This window comes from Hoplias malabaricus, chromosome 11 (genome assembly GCF_029633855.1).
Source record: "Hoplias malabaricus isolate fHopMal1 chromosome 11, fHopMal1.hap1, whole genome shotgun sequence".
Lineage (NCBI taxonomy): Eukaryota > Metazoa > Chordata > Actinopteri > Characiformes > Erythrinidae > Hoplias > Hoplias malabaricus.
The window spans coordinates 3,122,680-3,143,637 of NC_089810.1; the positions used below are offsets into that span (position 1 = coordinate 3,122,680).

Genomic DNA, 20,958 nt, shown 5'->3' on the forward strand with positions numbered 1-20,958 from the left:
TGCAAATTCAAATATTTTTGTAGAACAAAGATCAGGATCCAAATGCAGGGACCCTGCGTATGAAGACATTTATGTGAATGAGGATCAGATGACCAGAGGAAACCAACAGAACCTCAGTTCAGTAAATCCTCAGGACAAAGGTGAGGTTAAGGCTCTACTGCATTTTTATAATTATGCTAAATCATTTTTGGAAATATAAAATGAAACATTGCCCAGCATTTATTCTAGAACATTGGTTCTCAAACTGTGGTAACTGTTCCACTGGTGGAACGTGAAGCAGCAAGAGGTGATACGCCTCTTTAATAAAATTTCTTTGTGGTAAAAAAATAAAACATGGGCTATGAACAAATGGTAGTTCAGTCTGTGAGGGAAGAGCTGTGGCAGTTCAACCATTTATTACTGAACATAAGAAAAGGCTAGAGACAGATGTGAGTGATTTGATGTTTGTTACAAAAAGGGCAAAGTGGAAACGAGAAACAAATCAAGACACAAACAGTGAAATATTCCAGAGCCCAGAAGAACTACATCAGGCACAATTTAAAAAACAATTGTGAGTTTGAATAACCTTTTAAATGTTTAATACATCACTAGATCTTAAGGTTCTTTTCACATTTAAACACATCAGCAAAAACTGTTCTTTATGGAACCAGAAGAGGTTCTTCTATGGCATCGCCATAGATAATTGCAGTTCAGGCCTGTAGTTATTAGTATTATCATAATTTTTAGTTATTATTTTAGAACAACTTTGTGTAATGCAAATTACAAATATTCAAGAAAGACATTCATAGGATTCACAGGTGGTACTTGGTCTGAAAAGTTTGAGAACCACTGTTTTAGAAGATTACACACGTGACCTTCATCTTTTCAATTTAGAATATAAAGATGAATTAATTAACTGAAATGTATCACATATTTACAGTGAATTTCTGTTCTAGAGTCTAGACGGAGCAGACTGTACAGACTGGCTGTGGTGGGTCTGGGGCTGCTGTTCGTTCTCCTGCTGATAGCCATCACAGTGCTGTGGATCAAGTTTAACAGCCTGAATTTACAGAGAGACCAGCTACAGACCAGTTACACCAACCTGATGAGGGAGAGAGACCAGCTACAGACCAATAACACCAACCTGATGAGGGAGAGAGACCAGTTAAAGAGCAGTGTGTTCACAAACCTTGGTGAGGAAATATCCTTAGATTTAAAATGTTTGACTCCTTAAATAACTGATTTCTGGATGTGGAGCTACATTCAAATGCATTTCAAACTAAAACTAAATCTTTTTTCTGAATGTTACCAGCAATTAAATCAAATCAGGTTAATTGTCACATCACATTAACACAGGTGTAAAGGTGAAACGCTTAGCTGTGCAGTCCCTTCCAGTATTAAATACACAAGAATTACAAGTTAAATATAAACACATAATTTACACTATACCTACAATATACAATCATCATTTTAGCAATAAAACTGTGTATTAATGTAAACTATGAAATGTGTAGATGTGTGCTGTAATTACTGGCATCAGATAAGACTGAATTACACATGCAGTGTTAAAAACTTGAGCAGTGAGAACAAGTTTTGGTGGTGTCAGTGTTTCAGTTCCTGTAACGTAAGGTAAAGTGCTGTGTACAGAGCTGTTTTTTCATGTGGTTGTTGCCAGTGACGGACAGTGAACTTTTACACTTTGCTAAAGGCTTGTCAGCAGCCAGTGTTGGCTAATACATGCCCTAAAATGTAAATTGTAACGTATTCTGTTAGATTACTCAGAGAACAGTGTTCTGAATGCTTTGGAATTCATCAGTATTTTCTAACACTTTAAAACAGTGTGAATGTGGTGATCACACCCTGATTATTTAAGAAGAATATTCTGTTGTGTTCTTCCACTGTAGCTTCTTTCTGAATGTAGTAGTTTTCCTGAATGTAAACATTTTCTATAAAGGAGTAAAGACTGAGAGTATGGAAACACAGAAGATGCACAAAGATTTGTCTGGTTTAAAAAAAACAAATCCACAGATGTTGGAAATGAAAATATTACCACACCATTTACAGAAAAGTTGGGACTCTGAGCTAAATGTAAATATAAAGAGAATGTGTGGAGGTGTGAATCATTTAAACCATATATTTAATTAAACTAAAACTGGTAAAGTTTGATAATGCTACAATAAAGAGGTTAATTGGTCAAATATAAGTGAAATTCCTGGGTTTAAAAGAGCGTCTGAGAGAGGAGAGTCTTTCAGAAATAAAGCTGTGGAGGGCTTCACTGTGCTGTGAAAGACTGTGGACAAACAAGTGAAATTATTCTACAATAACGTTTCTCAACTTTAAATAGTAACTGTCTTGGGGAACTCATCTACAGAAGATAATATCATCAAAACCTTCAGAGAATCTCTCTGTGTAGCTGGTATTTTACAGAAGGGCACACAATTCAGGACACAACACACAGCCACACCACACACTGGAAGATTGAGTGTTTCAGGGGTTGTGTATTTTATTCCTGAACACAAGACATTATTATTGTACATACACACACACAAGACCCAAAAAAGGAACCATACCCATTACTCTAATGTGTTACACTTAGTTCACACACTGCCAAAAAACACACATTGGTAGGTGGATTGGAGACTCAAAAGTGTCAATAGGTGAGTGTGTGAGTGAATGTCTCCCTGTGAAGGACTGGCGCCCACTCCAGGGTGTGTTCAACGTTGTGCCCAGTGATTCTGGATAGGCTCCAGACCCACCGCCGCCCTGAACTGGATAAGGGTTACAGACAATGAATGAATGTTATTATAGCGAGATATGCAAGGGCCAAGGCCCAAAACCAGTATCTGGCTGTGGTCTTTGGGCCCTCAGACAGCACTGAATTAAACACAGACAGGTTTCTGTAGTGGAATCACTGCATGGGCTCAGAAACACTTCAGAAATCCACTCTGTAAACACAATTGTTGCATCCACAAACACAAGTTCAAACTAAAAAGTAAAACTAAAAGAAAATGCAATTAATAAACAGATATAAACATGACCCAGAAACACCACCTTCTCTGGGCCTGAGCTCATTTAACACTGTAACAGAGACCTGAGCTGTGGAGCAGCTGAAATCCTGTAACAGGCAAGAATCAGAAAAATTCACTTTCAAAACTACAGCCACTGGTCTCCTCAGTTCCCAAACACTCACAGAATGGAAACTGTTAATGGCAGTGATTCAGAATGAGAAAATATTTTTCTAAACACAAACTTTCTCAGTTTGAATATTTACAATGTTGTCTTTGTACTGTTTTAAATTTAATGTAGGTTTATATTATTTGAACATCATTGCATCATGTGTTTAATCACATTTTTCAGAATGTCCCAACATTTTTGGAACTCTCTAGACTTCCTGCACATATTTTCCTCCTAAAATGACCTGCTGCTGATATTGTGTCATATCATGACACATCTTTCTACACACAACCTCACTCTATATTTCTCAGTACTGTGCACTGGTTAATGGTCAGAACCACACGGTCTGTCCTGAAAATAAAGCCTCTTGAACTTGGTGTGTGTGTGTGTGTGTGTGTGTGTGTGTGTGTGTGTGACTTCAATGTCTTCACAGTGAGTCAAGGCTGGGTGTTTTTTGACACGTCTGCATACTACATCTCTACTGACACGAAGACCTGGAGTGAGAGCAGAGTTGACTGTAAAAACCGAGGGGGGGATCTGGTCATCATAAACAGCAAAGAAGAACAGGTGTGTGTGTGTGTGTGTGTGTGTGTGAGAGAGAGAGAGAGAGAGAGAGAGATCTTTAAGCATTTTCACACTGACAGGAATACCTCACAAGGGAGGTGGGCAGTAAACAACCTTGGATTGGTCTGACCGACAGTGAGAGTGAGAACCAGTGGAAGTGGGTGGACGGCTCAGCACTGACCACAGCGTAAGTAAATTTAACCAACTGCATTAGCTCCATTTATCCAGTCATACACAGATTTAAGCAAAAAATATAAATTAAATAAAACCAACAAAGAACAGACCTCATTCACTGAAAACACCTAAAAGTTTTGAATTGCTATGTAAATTTATCCAGTTACAGATTGTTGAAGGGTTTGCTGTTGTCAGACGGGAACAGAATGGAGACGCTTGTAGACTCGAGTACAATAAAATGGGTTTAATGAGATTATAGCAACAAACACCATCAAACTGTTCAAGGTCAAAATCCAAAAAAACAGATCAAAGACAGGTGAAAGATCAAACAACAGAAAGAAATACAGTGTCCTACACAAGACGAGAGGAACAGTCCACAAACGAACAGAGGTCAAGACCAGAAACAACAGGATTAAAAAAGAGTGAGACAAAATTCAGAGGCACATTATAGCACTCCCTCTCGCGTATTTTCACTTAAATGATCTGCTGAGGTGGTGTATAAATGATACTCTGCCATAAAATATTAGTCTTTCTCTACTGTGATTGGGGAGTGTTACTCCACGTGACTCTGTTTACTCTGTGAAGAGGCTGAAAGAATAAACCTGACATTACAACAACACACACTCACCACACCTCTGCTACTGTGTTATTGTCTCGAGCGGACGGAGTAAAGTGAGATATAGAAATGTTCCCCTCAAATCAGCAGATTCCAACTTCTACAAGGTGCCATGGTGTAGTTGGAGTGTGAAGGCTGGTGTTCCTCCTCCCTCCTGTGTAGCGTTTTATTAATCCTCCACCTTCCATTACATTCTACCTGCTGTTTCATGGAACAAGATGTTTAGTTCAGGTTGTAGTGTATACACCGTGTATAAATATATATTTGAAATATATTTTTATATATTGTGTTTATAGCGTTGACCTTATCCAAACTCTTATGATCTCTGATATTTTGACTTAATGATATTAATTAAAGTTTATAATTGGCTTAAGCAATTAAAACGTTAATAATTAGTTTGAGAATGGATAATAGTCAAGCTAAGTGAGTAATTCAGGATTTTCAGAGATTTTAATGAACAAACTGTATACACTGTGATTTCAAATAATGAGAGTTTTATTAATAAAAGAAGAGAAGATATTTAATTAACATAGCATATTCTTGTAATCTCACGCCTCAACGCAGGGGAAACCGATTCGACTTTAAAGATAAGTTAGGCACTGTGGCTTGTGAATAAAATGTTGCTAATTGAGGTTCTATTAAGTATAAATTATAAAGGGACTTAATCAGGCATCAGCTCCTGGAAAATGTGAGAATTGAGCTAGCTTACTCGTTTGCCATTTCACCGAGCCGTCGCGTCCTGCTGTTTTAACCGTGTTCTGGGGTTGTTTCTCGTCGTTCCCACGTCGTGAAAGACAGGCCCGCTTGTGAAGGAGATTCCCTCCCGGTTGAGTTAGAAGCTCTCGGCCTCAGGCGGGCTGGCGTCGATCGAGAGTTCCCCTTTTCGGAGAATCGCAGGCGTGGCTGGTTTTCCACCGGAGTGGAGTGGCTTCTTCAGAGTGTTGGGTCGTCTCGTTGCTCGGTTTTCCAGAAGGAGTGCCCTTAGAAGTCAGCTTATAACGCTAATATATCCGCTATCAACTAATCAAAAAGGGTGATATCTTATTCTGGCCACGAATAAGTTTCACCTGCTTTGATCACTCGTGAGATCACTTCGATGGGCGATAAAACAAAAACACAATTAAAAAGAAAAGAAAATATTCAAATCACTCGACGTATTCGTAAGGCTTCATACTCTAGCTAATTCAAGACGTCTCTTGTGAGCTTTAGTGAAGTCTTTTAAGGTTCTTCTTTGTTTTCGTTCGTCGTGTGAAAAGGAGAAAGCGTCTCGCGTGGAGAGGTTTGGAGCTTGAAGAGATGAAACAAAGAGAACGCGTGCAGGCGTTCAGAGCGGAAACGAAGTTAAGAGTTGAGTTTCTGATCTTCTGAGCGGCTGTTGTGCTGAGTTGAGCTTCCGATCTTCTGAACTGCACGGGCGAACTTGATGAGCTGCACTCCCTTTTTTCTGTTGCGAACTGTGTTGTTTTCTCAAGTGATCTCTTTTTGTGCACACTCTGAACTGTCGATGAGTTGAGCTGAACTTCTTTTCAAAGCCAGCGCGGTCACGCCCTATTGGGAGGCGTCCTTTTCCGATTGGGTGCGAGTTCGAGGCTCACGTGACACTCACGAGAGAGACAGGAGGGGGAGTTTGAATCAGAGATTTAAACAATAAGTACTAGAAATTTCGCGTATTGAAATTTCTTATACATGTTAGTAATATACAACAATGAGCGTCCTGGATTATTAATATCAAACATTTACATAAGATTTCATCTTGGGTGCGTTGTGTTTACGTCCCATTCACAAAATCGTTTTTAGAAGTATTAATTCGTTTTTTTCTAATCAGAGACAGAAACTTCCTTCATGATTGACAACAGTAATACACATCATTTCATTAGAAGGTGGACGTTCATCTGAGGACACAGAGAGTGACATTTATACATACTGCATAGACATACTTATTAAAATTTCATTAAGTCCATGTATTTAGACGGCCTTAGGCGAGACGTGATTTCGCAAACGTCCACCTGGGGTCGCTGTTGGTCCATGCCGGTGGTTCGGTGTAGATGAGTCAACGGGAGTTCAACCGAGGTCACTCCTGTTAACCATTTGTTGATCTTAACAAGCGATAATGATGAGACCCTTAGGCGCCCCTGTCATAAAGAGAAGGCAGTATAACTCCCCTCCCTGTTTGATGTCCTGTTCCTTAAGATCATCATAAAGTTTGTTATCTTTAAATTTCCGAAGGGAGGAACGGGGCCGGGGGCCAGGTGTCGCTGGAAAGTGTCTGCTCCGTCTTTGATGTATCTTATGTGAGTACGTGGTGTGCGTGGGGGCTGCAGGGTCTTTGCATCCCCGCGGTTTGTGGAATGTTAATTCTGTCACAGGCACACACACACAATCCTGTGGGATGTTGGATTCGGGACCAGACGAAGGTCCTGGTCAGAATGAAAAAGTTTTAATTCAAAACTTTTCATATCTGACTTTTCATCTCGTTATCCGGTCCATACTCCACTACAAGGTCAGTTTTACTTTTACAGTTGTTTTCAAAGCTGGGTTCATCACAAAGTCATAGCCCTGATGGAGTGGTCAGAGAAATTCTCCTTCAGCAAAGCAGGCTCTACCCAGGCCTTCGCTCCTTCATCCCTCCTTCATCCTCACATGTTCCAGGTCGTCTAACACTTCCCTCCCTCCTCCCTCCTCCTCCCTTAAATCTCTCCTCTTCATTCCTCTGTCTGTTGGCGCCAACAATCTCTGACTTCTATAACGAACATTTAAAACATGTCACACAGCTCAAATAAGGACAGAGCAGACACTTGATAAATGTTTGGAGCAGGTCCCATATCGATCACATGAAACGATGAAGGTGTGGACTCCAGGTTTAGAGAGAAGCTGATGTAAAGAGGTGAGGGTTAAACACTGATGAGACACTAATTCTTATACTGTGTGTTTCAGATACTGGGATCAGGGAGAACCAAACAACAAGGATGTAGAAGATTGTGTTCATATGGGCTATCAGGAAAACAAAAGTTGGAATGACTTGTCTTGTTCTTCCAAAATTCAGCGGATCTGTGAAAGAAGAGTGTTTCACTGATAAAATAAAATGTTTTTCAAAGCAGTTCTATACAGCACCAAAATAAGGATCCTCTATTGTTACAATGTCCAGAAGAAACATGTGTGTCCCCACAGAGAACCCTTTTCAAAGATGTGCAATATTAAACCAGTCAGTCACATATTGATCTGATGAACATTTTCAGGAGGTAAATGTTTGTAGACAGAGGTCATGGTTCTAAATACCCTCAAAGAGCCCCTTTATTAAGACTATAGTGTAGAGTTTAGATCTCAGTGTAGTGTGTGGAACAATGTACTGTATTTTCATGTATCAGAGCGTCACAGTGTAGCAGCAGGTAGTGTCTCTTTCATAGCTCCAGGGTCCTGAAAGTTCTGAGGTTTTGGTTCTGAAGTGTAAATTGTCTGTAAGTGTTTATTCACTGTTTGAATTCCCACAGGAACTCATGTGTAACTCGAGCTGTTTAGTTTTGTAGCACTTTCGCTCTGTGTTTACTTTCATACAGTTAGCGCTCTCCTGAATTTAGAGTCAGTTCCACCTTAAGTAATGTAACTGTAACAGCAGAAATAAGTCAGTGTTACCCCCCTATGGAGCAGGAATAGAGCAACATCCTCATCTCGGTTCATCACTTTAATTGTTTGTAGGGCTCTCTCAGCCATTTCTCTGCTGTGAGGAGAGAGAGAGAGAGAGAGAGAGAGAGAGAGAGAGAGAGAGAGAGAGAGAGAGAGAGAGAGAGAGAGAGAGAGAGAGAGAGAGAGAGAGAGAGAGAGAGAGAGAGAGAGAGAGAGAGAGAGAGAGAGAGAGAGAGAGAGAGAGAGAGAGAGAGAGAGAGAGAGAGAGAGAGAGAGAGAGAGAGAGAGAGAGGAGAGAGAGAGAGAGAGAGAATTTTAGTCTTCCCCTTAGCCCCAGCCAAATCATTAGGAACAGCCCTTTTCTAACTTTCCCTGCCACTGAGATATACTCCTCCATAGGGTTCAGTCAGATGTGCTCACAAACTCGAACCCCTTGACTCATCACCCTTCACTGTTAAACATTTTTACACAGTTCTGTGTCTAACACAGTTCCCAGACTCAAGAAAATCAGAGCAAAATACACGCATCCCTTATCCCAAAACTCCTGTTCACAGCTTCCCCCAGCGTCTTCTGCCCTCCTAAAGCAACTCTTTCTGGCGACTGACCTGAGCCAAACTGTTATGGCTTTCTAAAGTCCTCAGAAATTCTAACTCACCTGCAGAAGACTAAGATGTGGTCAGGGATTCTCACTGTGTTTGTGATGGTCAGCTGGTGATGCTCTTAAAACTTGGCTGTATTAGGTTTAATAAACATTTCACTGTAAATATTTTTACACAAGTCTTTACTTTAACGTCTTTCAGAATAATCAGATGATTTTGTAAATTGTTGGTCAATTTTGTAAACATTAATAATGAATGTTATTGCAGAAACTTGCTTTTAGTTTATAAATGTCTATGGCTCTGGCCCTTAGACCTGCTGATCAGCTTCGATTGGTCGTCCCCAAGGCAAGGTGGAAGCAGTAGGGGGCCATTTTGTATAATTTAAGCCCACATTTACTCCATGGCTTTTATTTTTTAATGTGTTTTATTTTTTTATTTCTTGAGTCTGTCTGTCCCCGCGACCCTAAATTGGATAAGCGGTTACAGATAATGGATGGATGGATGGATGGAGTCTGTCTGTTTATTCCATGTGTTTCCAAATCATTAGTAGTTTCAGTTTGTATTCTGTTTGTCTCTCAGTCTGTTCTTGATGCTTCTATTGATGCTTGATGCTTATATTCTGTTTGTTTGTCTTAGTTCTGTTTGTTTAGTCAATTGTCTGTTTACACTTTCTAGTTCGTCTCAGTAATAAATCTGCTGTTATCACGTTTGTGTCTGATTCAGTCATTCCACCCAATCATGACAGTAGGATTTTATTTATTTCTAACTGAGATCAAACCTCTCTTTCTGAAACATTTATGCATATTCTAATGTAATATTTCTATTCTCTGAAAATACACACTAACAGTAACTAAAATAGAGATTGTGTTTTCCTTTTACTTTGTAAGCATCATTTAACCCGGGGGAGACTGGACACTGGTATAACACTGAAGATCTGAGTCCAGTGAGGTTTATCATTGCAGTTTCTCACTGCACAGAGAAGAGAGGATCTAAAGTGAATTTGCCTTTGCTCAAGTGGAGACCCTCAGCAGCTCCATTAAGACCTAAAGGTGTCTTTTCTGGACACTGATCTGTACAAGATTTTGGTTCAGAAACATGGACTCTGCTCAAGGTCGACTGAGGAGGGATTCAGCTGTGACAACTGAAGTGGTTCATTAACTCATATCAGCACCTGTACTTTTCTCATTATTAATGCTTCAGCAGGGGAATGTTACTTTGAAGCATGACATTCAGTTTCATGGTTATGCCAATGACACCCCTGCCCCCACTGCAGACAGATCTGTGCTCTCTTAACCATCTGAATGAAATTAAGTGTTGTGTAGTAAAGAATTTTCTTCATCTCAATGAAAACAAAGCAGAACTTATTCATTCTGGCTCTCCCAAACATCAGTAAAGTTGATGGACTTTCGCACGATTTAAAACCTCAGGTATCGGATCTGGAGGTGATATTTGTGTGTGTGAATGTTGAATGATGTTCTGTGTGGTGTTGACTGCAAAGTGTCATTAGGTGAACACACACACACTAGTGAATCAGGGGCTGGGAAAACACACCCAGAGTGACGGGCAGCCATTGGGGATCAGTTGTGTGTTCAGTGCCTTGCTCAAGGACCCCTCAGCTGTGGATTGAGGAGGACAGCACTGTTCCTTCACTCCCAATCACTCCCAATTTTCCAGCTGCTTGTAAGTATCAAATCAATGACCTTTCAGCGCTCATCTCTAAACATTAGGCCACAACTGACCTAAATAAAAATGTAAAAAAACACAGGCTTTGTACAGAGGGAATAAGGGTAACAAGGGTAATAAGAGAATGAGGGTAACTCTCATAGTGCTTTTCCACCAAAGTGGGATGAGCTCTATTCCAGTTCGCAAAAACCTAATTTTGAACCGTTTGATGCATTTCCACCAACAAAAATAGGTTCCAGAACCCAAAAAGGATAGTTGGTTATTCAGTACGAAACATCTCCAGGCGTGGCTAGTTACAGGAGCAAGGAGCAATGGAGGAACCCATGAGGTGAGCACAGTGTAGTCTTCTACGTGTTCTTATCGCCAAAAGATTATCCATTTTGGAGCATTTTGGAGCATTTTGGAGAAAAACAAACATCTGTAACAACAGCACAAACACTCATAAGTCATCTATGCTTGTTTACGGCAACAGTGCAGCGCCCCCTGTTGATCACGTGTTCTGTGATGTAGCTGTGATATTCTTTTAAGGCCGACAGGAACCAGTTCAACAGCCAGAGTTCTGTAGCGGTGATATTGGAGTTATGTTTACCTTAGCCAATCTGAACCCAGCACCCTGTTTGTGTGTGTGCATCTTCATCCAGGCAGGAAGTAGTGTGTGACTGGGTGTATAGCACTGAGCTCTATATTTAGTCTATGTTCAACAACTAACAGCCTGGAGGGTGCAAGGAACTGTGCTGAAATCAGCTGGCACAGGAAAATGAAACAGCAGCCTTGTCACGCCCTCATCCTGTCGTGTATGTCCATGTCTCCGCACATGTCCCACTTTTGTTCCTCCTCCTCATCCATGTCTCATTTGTAATCCTGCCCCCTTGTTATCAGTCTCAGATGTCCCTCGTCTACGTAGTGTATTTAAGTCCTCTTGTGTCACTTCCTAGTTGTCGGTAATTTGTATTCCCATGTCATGTTGTTTAGGTCTCCCAAACATCAGTAAAGTTGATGGACTTTCGCATTATCTAAAACCTCAGGTATATGACCCGGTGAACCCGGCCACTTCTATCCCTGTGATGGCGGCCAACCCGACCGCTCCTGTCCCTGTGATGGCGGCGATCCCGACCTCTCCTGTACCTGTGAAGGCGGCTAATCCCGCCGCTTCTGTTCCTGTTCGTGAGAAGGTGGCCACCTAGGCCGCTCCTGTTCCTGCGAGGGTGGCTTCCTCAGCCGCACCTGTTCCTGCTATGGCGGCTTCCTCAGCCGCACCTGTGACTGTGCCTGCGAAGGCGGCCAAGCCGGACGCTCCTGTTCCCGTGAAGGTGGCGATCCACACCGCTCCGGTTCCTGTGATGGCGGCTCCCCCGGCCGCTTCTGCACCCGTGACTGTGGCCCGGGCCACTCCAGTTCGTGTCCGTAGGTCGACCCCAAGGACTTCAGGGCTGATACCTAAAGTTGTGCCCAGCCTGGCTTCTTGGACAGCCTCACAGACTTTTGCCAGTCCTGGGAACCCTCCAGTTGTTTTTGTTCCTCTGTCGGTCCCTGACTTGGTCCCTGTCTCTGTCCTTGTCCCTGTACCTGTGTCTGCCTTTCTCTCTGTCCCTGTCCCTGTCACTGTGTTTGTGTCAGTACCTGTGAATGTCCTGGTCCCTGTTCCCATTCCAAGTCCAGTCCAGTCCTTAGGACTGTTTCTTTGCCTCTGTGCCTTTTAGTTTACAAACGTCTACCCCGGTTCATGGCTGTCTATCCATGTCTGTTCCTGTCTGCTCCTGTTTAGTTTTGTTCAGTTGAATGTAGTTAGTGTTTTTGCTTGTGTTTGTTTTGTTTTAGTTTAGTTTTGGTCCTGTTTAATAAAGTGTTCCTTGTGTTTACGTCTGTCTCCTCATCTTCCCTGCCCAGCCGTGACAAAAACAAGGAACTGCATAATGTTAAAGTTACATATTTTAATGAAATATGTCACCAGTGTCAGAAAATATCCCGATGAGGAATACTTCAAAGCTACAATTTCAGAGTTACTGTTCAGGTGTCATTGCGCTGCGCATGCGCTCCACTAACTTTGTTTGTCTGAATGAGTCTTTGCTCACATGAACAACTGATTAATTCAGGAATCATAGGCTCTTTGGTTCTGAGTCTCTCCTTTATACTGAGCAGCAAGAACATTAATTTACTGAGCGTCAGACTTTGTTTTAGGGTTTCATAAATATTACCATGTCAAGTGTGTCATTTGACATTTAAAATGGTTCATTTTCCCTTTTATTTCCCATGTATTTTACTGTTAATTGTGTCTAAAAATGTGAATACCTGAAACTGTCTGTTTTAAATAAATTGGATTTTAATTTAAGATTTTTTACTACTGATGATATGAAATAATAGTTTCTGTATATATATACTCAGTTCTCATGATTCCCTGTTAAGAAGCTACACACTGTACAGCACACAGACTTATAAACAACATACAGTTAGTTATATACTTTAGTTAGCAGAAAATAAAGGGTATCAAACTATTTAAACCACAATTAGCAGCTATTTTCAAGAAAGAAGAGGTTACAAAGTTATAAGTCAAATGACCACATGGACCTGCCTATATTACAGGGAACAGAAATACAGGAAAAACAGGGTACTAAAATATACTTATAGAATTTCAATAGATTCATAATGGTAGTCACATGCATTATTGGTAAAATATTTGTAATATACCTGGCGATAAAATTATACATCTACTGTCCTACACTTAACTGTAATTGTTTTTTACATTAGATGTACTTATTATCGGTGTAAAATGTTTGTAAGAACCACTTACATCTATTATCAAACCCTTTACTTATTTTACTTATTGCTCTTTACTTTAAGTTATTTATAAAATTTATGTAAGATACCAGTGACAACTGCATACATATCCTTTACTTACTCTGTACCTATTTTTTGTTTTGTACGTACCCTGTAATTTGCAGGCCCTAATTTAAAGTGGAAGACAACGCCGATGCATATTCCTAGCTGTACCCATGTGAGCAGCGTAAAACATCTCTAAAGTATGTGATGATGATTATTGGGGTAAATCACGTGTCCTGAACCTAATGAGTACAAAGCGCCATGAAACTGTGCTAGAGTCTGTAATGAAACCATCTGACCATGTCCTTCTCTGTAGGTGCACTGTAAATAATGTTAATGGATCAATAATTACATTCAGAAACACAGTGAATTCAAAATAGTAGCTGCATTATTTATATAAAATGACAGTAATAGTCACTTTCATAAACTGTCATACTTTTAACTCAATTTTAAAATCTATAATTGTGCTTAGAATTACAATGAATTCAGAATGTGTTACTTTGTAAAATGTACTTATTTGTAAAATGTTACAAATACCCAGTAATAACCCCACATTTCTAGTATCATACCCTTTACTTACTCAGTACTTAATTTATCTTACGGCTTACTTAACAGGTACTTTCTCTGTACTTACCCAGTTATTAGTGGGCTGTAATTTAAAGTGTTACCTAAGATTTTTTACCCATTTAAACACTTCAGCAAATTTCTTAATGGAAAAACATGTGGCATCGCTCACAGAACATTTTGTAGCACCTTTATTTTTAAGAGTGTAAAATTATAGAGAACCCTTAACTGAAGTAAATCAGCGCGGCTGATCTTCACCCACTGTTTAACAGCACTGTGTCTCCTTCACCTACTGATACCAGCACCGAGGGCCACTGTGACCTGCTCCAAGCACCACACTGTTTTCACCTATAGTCTGTTAAAGCACATATTAAACGGCCCTCTCTTCTTGTTTTTATTTCTCTCTCAGTGCTTATTTCCCCAAAATTGTATGTGATTGTAGTGTCGCAGTCACACAGCTCCAGGGACCTGGAGGTTGTGGTTTCGATTCCCGCTCCGGGTGACTGTCTATGAGAAGTGTGGTGTGTTCTCCCTGTGTCTGCGTGGGTTTCCTCCGGGTGACTGTCTGTGAGGAGTGTGGTGTGTTCTTTCTGTGTCTGCGTGGGTTTCCTCCGGGTGACTGTCTGTGAGGAGTGTGGTGTGTTCTCTCTGTGTCTGCGTGGGTTTCCTTCGGGTGACTGTCTGTGAGGAGTGTGGTGTGTTCTCTCTGTGTCTGCGTGGGTTTCCTCCAGGTGACTGTCTGTGAGGAGTTGGTGTTTTCTCCCTGTGTCCATGTGGGTTTCCTCTGGGTGCTCCGGTTTCCTCCCACAGTCCAAAAACACACATTGCAGGTGGATTGGCGACTCGAAAGTGTCCGTAGGTGTGAGTGTGTGAGTGAATGTGTCTGTGTTGCCCTGTGAAGGACTGGCGTCCCCTCCAGGGTGTATTCCCGCCTTGCGCCCAATGATTTCAGGTAGGCTCTGGACCCCCCGCGACCCTAAATTGGATAAGCGGTTACAGATAATGGATGGATGGATGGACACACATAACCTTCATCTTTTCAATTTAGAATATAAAGGTTAATTAATTCACTGAAATGTATCACGTATTTACAGTGAATTTCTGTTCTAGAGTCTAGACGGAGCAGACTGTACAGACTGGCTGTGGTGGGTCTGGGGCTGCTGTGCGTTCTCCTGCTGATAGCCATCACAGTGCTGTGGATCAAGTTTAACAGCCTGAATTTACAGAGAGACCAGCTACAGAGCAGTTACACCAACCTGATGATGGAGAGAGACCAGTTTAATGCCAGTTCCACCAGCCTGATGATAGAGAGAGACCAGTTTAATGCCAGTTCCACCAGCCTGATGATGGAGAGAGACCAGTTTAATGCCAGTTCCACCAGCCTGATGATTGAGAGAGACCAGTTTAATGCCAGTAACACCAACCTGATGATGGAGAGAGACCAGTTGAATGCCAGTAACACCAACCTGATGAGGGAGAGAGACCAGCTCAAGACCAGTAACACCAACCTGATGATGGAGAGAGACCAGCTAAAGAACAGTGTGTTCACAAACCTTGGTGAGGAAATACATCCTTAGATTTAAAATGTTTGACTCCTTAAATAACTGATTTCTGGATGTGGAGCTACATTCAAACGCATTTCAAACTAAAACTAAATCTTTTTTCTGAATGTTACCAGCAATTAAATCAAATCAGGTTAATTGTCACATCACATTAACACAGGTGTAAAGGTGAAACGCTTAGCTGTGCAGTCCCTTCCAGTATTAAATACACAAGAATTACAAGTTAAATATAAACACATAATTTACACTATACCTACAATATACAATCATCATTTTAGCAATAAAACTGTGTATTAATGTAAAGTATGAAATGTGTAGATGTGTGCTGTAATTACAGGCATCAGATAAGACTGAATTACACACGCAGTTTTAAAAACCTGAGCGGTGAGAACAAGTTTTGGTGGTGTCAGTGTTTCAGTTCCTGTAACATAAGGTAAAGTACTGTGTACAGAGCTGGTTTTTCATGTGGTTGTTGCCAGTGATGGACAGTGAACTTTTACACTTTGCTAAAGGCTTGTCAGCAGCCAGTGTTGGCTAATACATGCCCTACAATGTAAATGGTAACATATTCTGTTAGATTACTCAGAGAACAGTGTTCTGAATGCTTTGGAATTCATCAGTATTTTCTAACACTTTAAAACAGTGTGAATGTGGTGATCACACCCTGATTATTTAAGAAGGATATTCTGTTGTGTTCTTCCACTGTAGCTTCTTTCTGAATGTAGTAGTTTTCCTGAATGTAAACATTTTCTATAAAGCAGTAAAGACTGAGAGTATGTAAACACAGAAGGTGTACAAAGATTTGTCTGGTTTAAAAAAACAAATCCACAGATGTTGGAAATGAAAATATTACCACACCATTTACAGCAAAGTTGGGACTCTGAGCAAAATGTAAATATAAACAGAATGTGTGGAGGTGTGAATCATTTAAACCATATATTTAATTAAACTAAAACTGGTAAAGTTTGATAATGCTACAATAAAGAGGTTAGTTGGTCAAATATAAGTGACATTCCTGGGTTTAAAAGAGCGTCTGAGAGAGGCTGAGTCTTTCAGAAATAAAGCTGTGGAGGGCTTCACTGTGCTGTGAAAGACTGTGGACAAACAAGTGAAATTATTCTACAATAACGTTTCTCAACTTTAAATAGTAACTGTCTTGGGGAACTCCTCATCTACAGAAGATAATATCATCAAAACCTTCAGAGAATCTCTCTGTGTAGCTGGTATTTTACAGAAGGGCACACAGTTCAGGACACAACACACAGCTACACCACACACTGGAAGATTCAGTGATTCAGGGGTTGTGTATTTTATTCCCGAACACAAGACATTATTATTGTACGTACACACACACACACACACACACACACACACACACACACACACACACAAAAGACCCAAAAAAGAAACCATACCCATTACTCTAATGTGTTACACTTACTACACACACTGCCAAAAAACATACATTGGTAGGTGGATTGGAGACTCAAAAGTGTCAATAGGTGTGTGTGTGTGAGTTAATGTCTCCCTGTGAAGCACTGGTGCCCACTCCAGGGTGTGTTCAAGGTTGTGCCCAGTGATACTGGATAGGCTCCGGACCCACCGCCGCCCTGAACTGGATAAGGGTTTCAGAAAATGAATGAATGTTATTATAGCGACATATGCAAGGGCCAAGGCCCAAAACCACTATCTGGCTGTGGTCTTTGGGCCCTCAGACAGCACTGAATTAAACACAGGCAGGTTTCTGTAGTGGAATCACAGCATGGGCTCAGAAACACTTCAGAAATCCACTCTGTAAACACAATTGTTGCATCCACAAACACAAGTTCAAACTAAAAAGTAAAACTAAAAGAAAATGCAATTAATAAACAGATATAAACATGACCCAGAAACACCTCCTTCTCTGGGCCTGAGCTCATTTAACACTGTAACAGAGCCCTGAGCTCATTTAACACAGTATCAGAGCCCTGAGCTCATTTAACACTGTAACAGAGCCCTGAGCTCATTTAACACTGTAACAGAGCTCTGACCTCATTTAACACTGTAACAGAGCCCTGACCTCATTTAACACTGTAACAGAGCCCTGAGCTGTGGAGCAGCTGAAATCCTGTAACAGGCAAGAATCAGAAAAATTCACTTTCAAAACTGCAGCCACTGGTCTCCTCAGTTCCCAAACGCTCACAGAGTGGAAACTGTTACTGGCAGTGATTCAGAATGAGAAAATATATTTCTAAACACAAACTTTCTCAGTTTGAATATTTACAATGTTGTCTTTGTACTGTTTTAAATTTAATGTAGGTTTATATTATTTGAACATCATTGCATTATGTGTTTAATCACATTTTTCAGAATGTCCCAACATTTTTGGAACTCTCTAGAATTCCTGCACATACTTTCCTCCTACAATGACCTGCTGCTGTTTTTTTGTCATATCATGACACATCATTCTACACACAACCTCACTCTATATTTCTCAGTACTGTGCACTGGTTAATGGTCAGAACCACACGGTCTGTCCTGACAATAAAGTCTCTTGAACTTGGTGTGTGTGTGTGTGTGTGTGTGTGACTTCAATGTCTTCACAGTGAGGCAGGGCTGGGTGTTTTTTGACACGTCTGCATACTACATCTCTACTGACACGAAGACCTGGAGTGAGAGCAGAGTTGACTGTAAAAACCGAGGAGGAGATCTGGTCATCATAAACAGCAAAGAAGAACAGGTGTGTGTGTGTGTGTGTGTGTGAGTGAGAGAGAGAGAGAGATACTGTTCTTTAAGCATTTTCACACTGACAGGAATACCTCACAAGAAAGGTGGGCAGTAAACAACCTTGGATTGGTCTGACTGACAGTGAGAGGGAGAACCAGTGGAAGTGGGTGGACGGCTCAGCACTGACCACTGCGTAAGTAAATTTAACCAACTGTATTAGCTCCATTTATCCAGTCATACACAGATTTAAGCAAAAAATAATGAAATAAATCCAACAAAGAACAGACCTCATTCACTGAAAACACCTAAATGTTTTGAATTGTTATGTAAATTTACCCAGTTACAGATTGTTGAAGGGTTTGCTGTTGTCAGACGGGAACAGAATGGAGATGCTTGTAGAATGGAGTACAATAAAATGGGTTTAATGAGATTATAGCAACAAACACCACCAAACTGTTCAAGGTCAAAATCCAAAAGAACAGAGCAAAGACAGGTGAAAGATCAAACAACAGAAAGAAATACAGTGTCCTACACAAGACGAGAGGAACAGTCCACAAACGGACAGAGGTCAAAACCAGAAACAACAGGATTAAAAAAAGAGAGACAAAATTCAGAGGCACATTATAGCACTCCCTCTCGCGTATTTTCACTGAAATGATCTGCTGAGGTGGTGTATAAATGATACTCTTCCATAAAACATTAGTCTTTCTCTATCTGTGATTGGGGAGTGTTACTCCACGTGACTCTGTTTACTCTGTGAAGAGGCTGAAAGAATAAACCTGACATTACAACAACACACACTCACCACACGTCTGCTACTGTGTTATTGTCTCGAGTGGACGAACTAAAGTGAGATATAGAAATGTTCACCTCAAATCAGCAGATTCCAACTTCTACAAGGTGCCATGGTGTAGTTGGAGTGTGAAGGCTGGTGTTCCTCCTCCCTCCTGTGTAGCGTTTTATTAATCCTCCACCTTCCATTACATTCTACCTGCAGTTTCATGGAACAAGATGTTGAGTTCAGGTCAGTTTTATGTTTACATTTATTTTCAAAGCTGGGTTCATCACAAAGTCACAGCCCTGATGGAGTCGTCAGAGAAATTCTCGTTCAGCAAAGCAGGCTCTACCCAGGCCTTCGCTCCTTCATCCTCACACTCTGTTCCAGGTCGTCCAACACCTCCCTCCTCCTCCTCCCTTAAATCTCTCCTCTTCATTCATCTGTCTGTTGGCTCCAGCAATCTCTGACTTCTTTAACAAACATTTAAAACATGTCACACAGCTCAAATAAGGACAGAGCAGACACAAACAAATGTTTGGAGCGGGTTCCATATCGATCACATGAAACGATGAAGGTGTGGACTCCAGGTTTAGAGAGAAGCTGATGTAAAGAGGTAAGGGTTAAACACTGATGAGACACTAATTCTTATACTGTGTGTTTCAGATACTGGGCTGAGGGAGAACCAAACAACAAGGATGTAGAAGATTGTGTTCATATGGGCTATCAGGAAAACAAAAGTTGGAATGACTTGTCTTGTTCTTCCAAACATCAGCGGATCTGTGAAAGAAGAGTGTTTCACTGATAAAATAAAATATGTTTTTCAAAGCAGTTCTATAAAGCACCAAATTAAGGATAGTTTAGTTTTGTAGCACTTTCTCTCTGTGTTTACTTTCATGCAGTTAGCACTCTCCTGAATTATAAAGTCAGTTCCACCTTAAGTGATGTAACTGTAACAGGAAAAAATAAGTCAGTGTGACCCACCTATGGAGCAGGAATAGAGCAACATCCTCATCTCGGTTCATCACTTTCATTGTTTGTAGGGCTCTCTCAGCCATTTCTCTGCTGTGAGCAGAGAGAGAGAGAGAGAGAGGGAAATCCTACGACACAGAACAGAAAAAGACACTGGGGCTTCTTCGTCCAGAGCAAAGCAAAGAAAATGGTGAAGAATTTCATAAAAAATGTTTTTTGATTATAATTGTGAAACACCCCACTTTTGAAAGGACACCGAAAAAAGCACGAAATGCAGCAAATTGTGCTTTACATTTGGGCTGTAGTGACACCACATGTCTGACAACCCTCTACTTCAGGACAGTAAACCACAAACCAATCCCACATCTAACTACACACCAAGCCTCAAACTCACACACACACACACACACACACACACTCTCCCAAACTCCTAAAAAATGTTTATTCACTAAAATAACCCCTTAAACAAGGACTGATGATGAACATGTTGGGAGCTTCTCCGCGAGCCCCTCTCATACACGAAAACAGAACTCCTCACGGTGCACAGTCTCCAGCCCCACGTCGCTCAGCTTCAACAATAACCTACTTGCCTTGTCAGCTCTGCCGCTAATACTCATCTGTTTATTAGCATTAGCTGCTAATCTCTCATCAGCACTGTGCCTGTTAGCTTTAGTCTTCCCCTTAGCCCTAGCCAAATCATTAGGAACAGCCCTTTTCTAACTTTCCCTGCCACTGAGATATACTCCTCCATAGGGTTCAGTCAGATGTGCTCACAAACTCGAACCCCTTGACTCATCACCCTTCACTGTTAACATTTTTACACAGTTCTGTGTCTAACACAGTCCCCAGACTCAAGAAAATCAGAGCAAAATACACGCATCCCTTATCCCAAAACTCCTGTTCACAGCTTCCCCCAGCGACTTCTGTCCTCCTAAAGCAACTCTATTTCTTGCAACTGACCTGAGACAAATGGTTATGGCTTTCTAATGTCCTCAGAAATTCTAACTCACCTGCAGAGGACTAAGATGTGGTCAGGTATACACACTGTGTTTGTGATGGTCAGCTGGTGATGCTCTTAAAACTTGGCTGTATTAGGTTTAATAGACATTTCCCTGTAAATGTTTTTACTCAAGTCTTTACTTTAACATTTTT

The 20,958-nt window shown here is 40.9% G+C and overlaps 2 protein-coding genes across 2 annotated transcripts in view; both read left to right on the plus strand.

Moving 5' to 3' along the window:
* LOC136709951 (uncharacterized protein MCAP_0864-like) overlaps positions 1 to 11,594 on the plus strand; it is a 37,267-nt gene extending 25,673 nt beyond the window's left edge. Inside the window, exons 3-6 of the mRNA XM_066685555.1 lie at positions 1,031 to 1,172; positions 3,587 to 3,720; positions 5,344 to 5,494; positions 11,383 to 11,594. Of these exons, the coding sequence (XP_066541652.1) occupies positions 1,031 to 1,172; positions 3,587 to 3,720; positions 5,344 to 5,494; positions 11,383 to 11,594 (639 nt within the window). The remainder of the gene's footprint in view (positions 1 to 1,030; positions 1,173 to 3,586; positions 3,721 to 5,343; positions 5,495 to 11,382) is intronic.
* A 51-nt stretch (positions 11,595 to 11,645) lies between these two features.
* LOC136709952 (C-type lectin domain family 4 member F-like) overlaps positions 11,646 to 20,958 on the plus strand; it is a 41,008-nt gene continuing 31,695 nt past the window's right edge. Inside the window, exons 1-3 of the mRNA XM_066685557.1 lie at positions 11,646 to 11,814; positions 14,902 to 15,081; positions 15,208 to 15,332. Of these exons, the coding sequence (XP_066541654.1) occupies positions 11,646 to 11,814; positions 14,902 to 15,081; positions 15,208 to 15,332 (474 nt within the window). The remainder of the gene's footprint in view (positions 11,815 to 14,901; positions 15,082 to 15,207; positions 15,333 to 20,958) is intronic.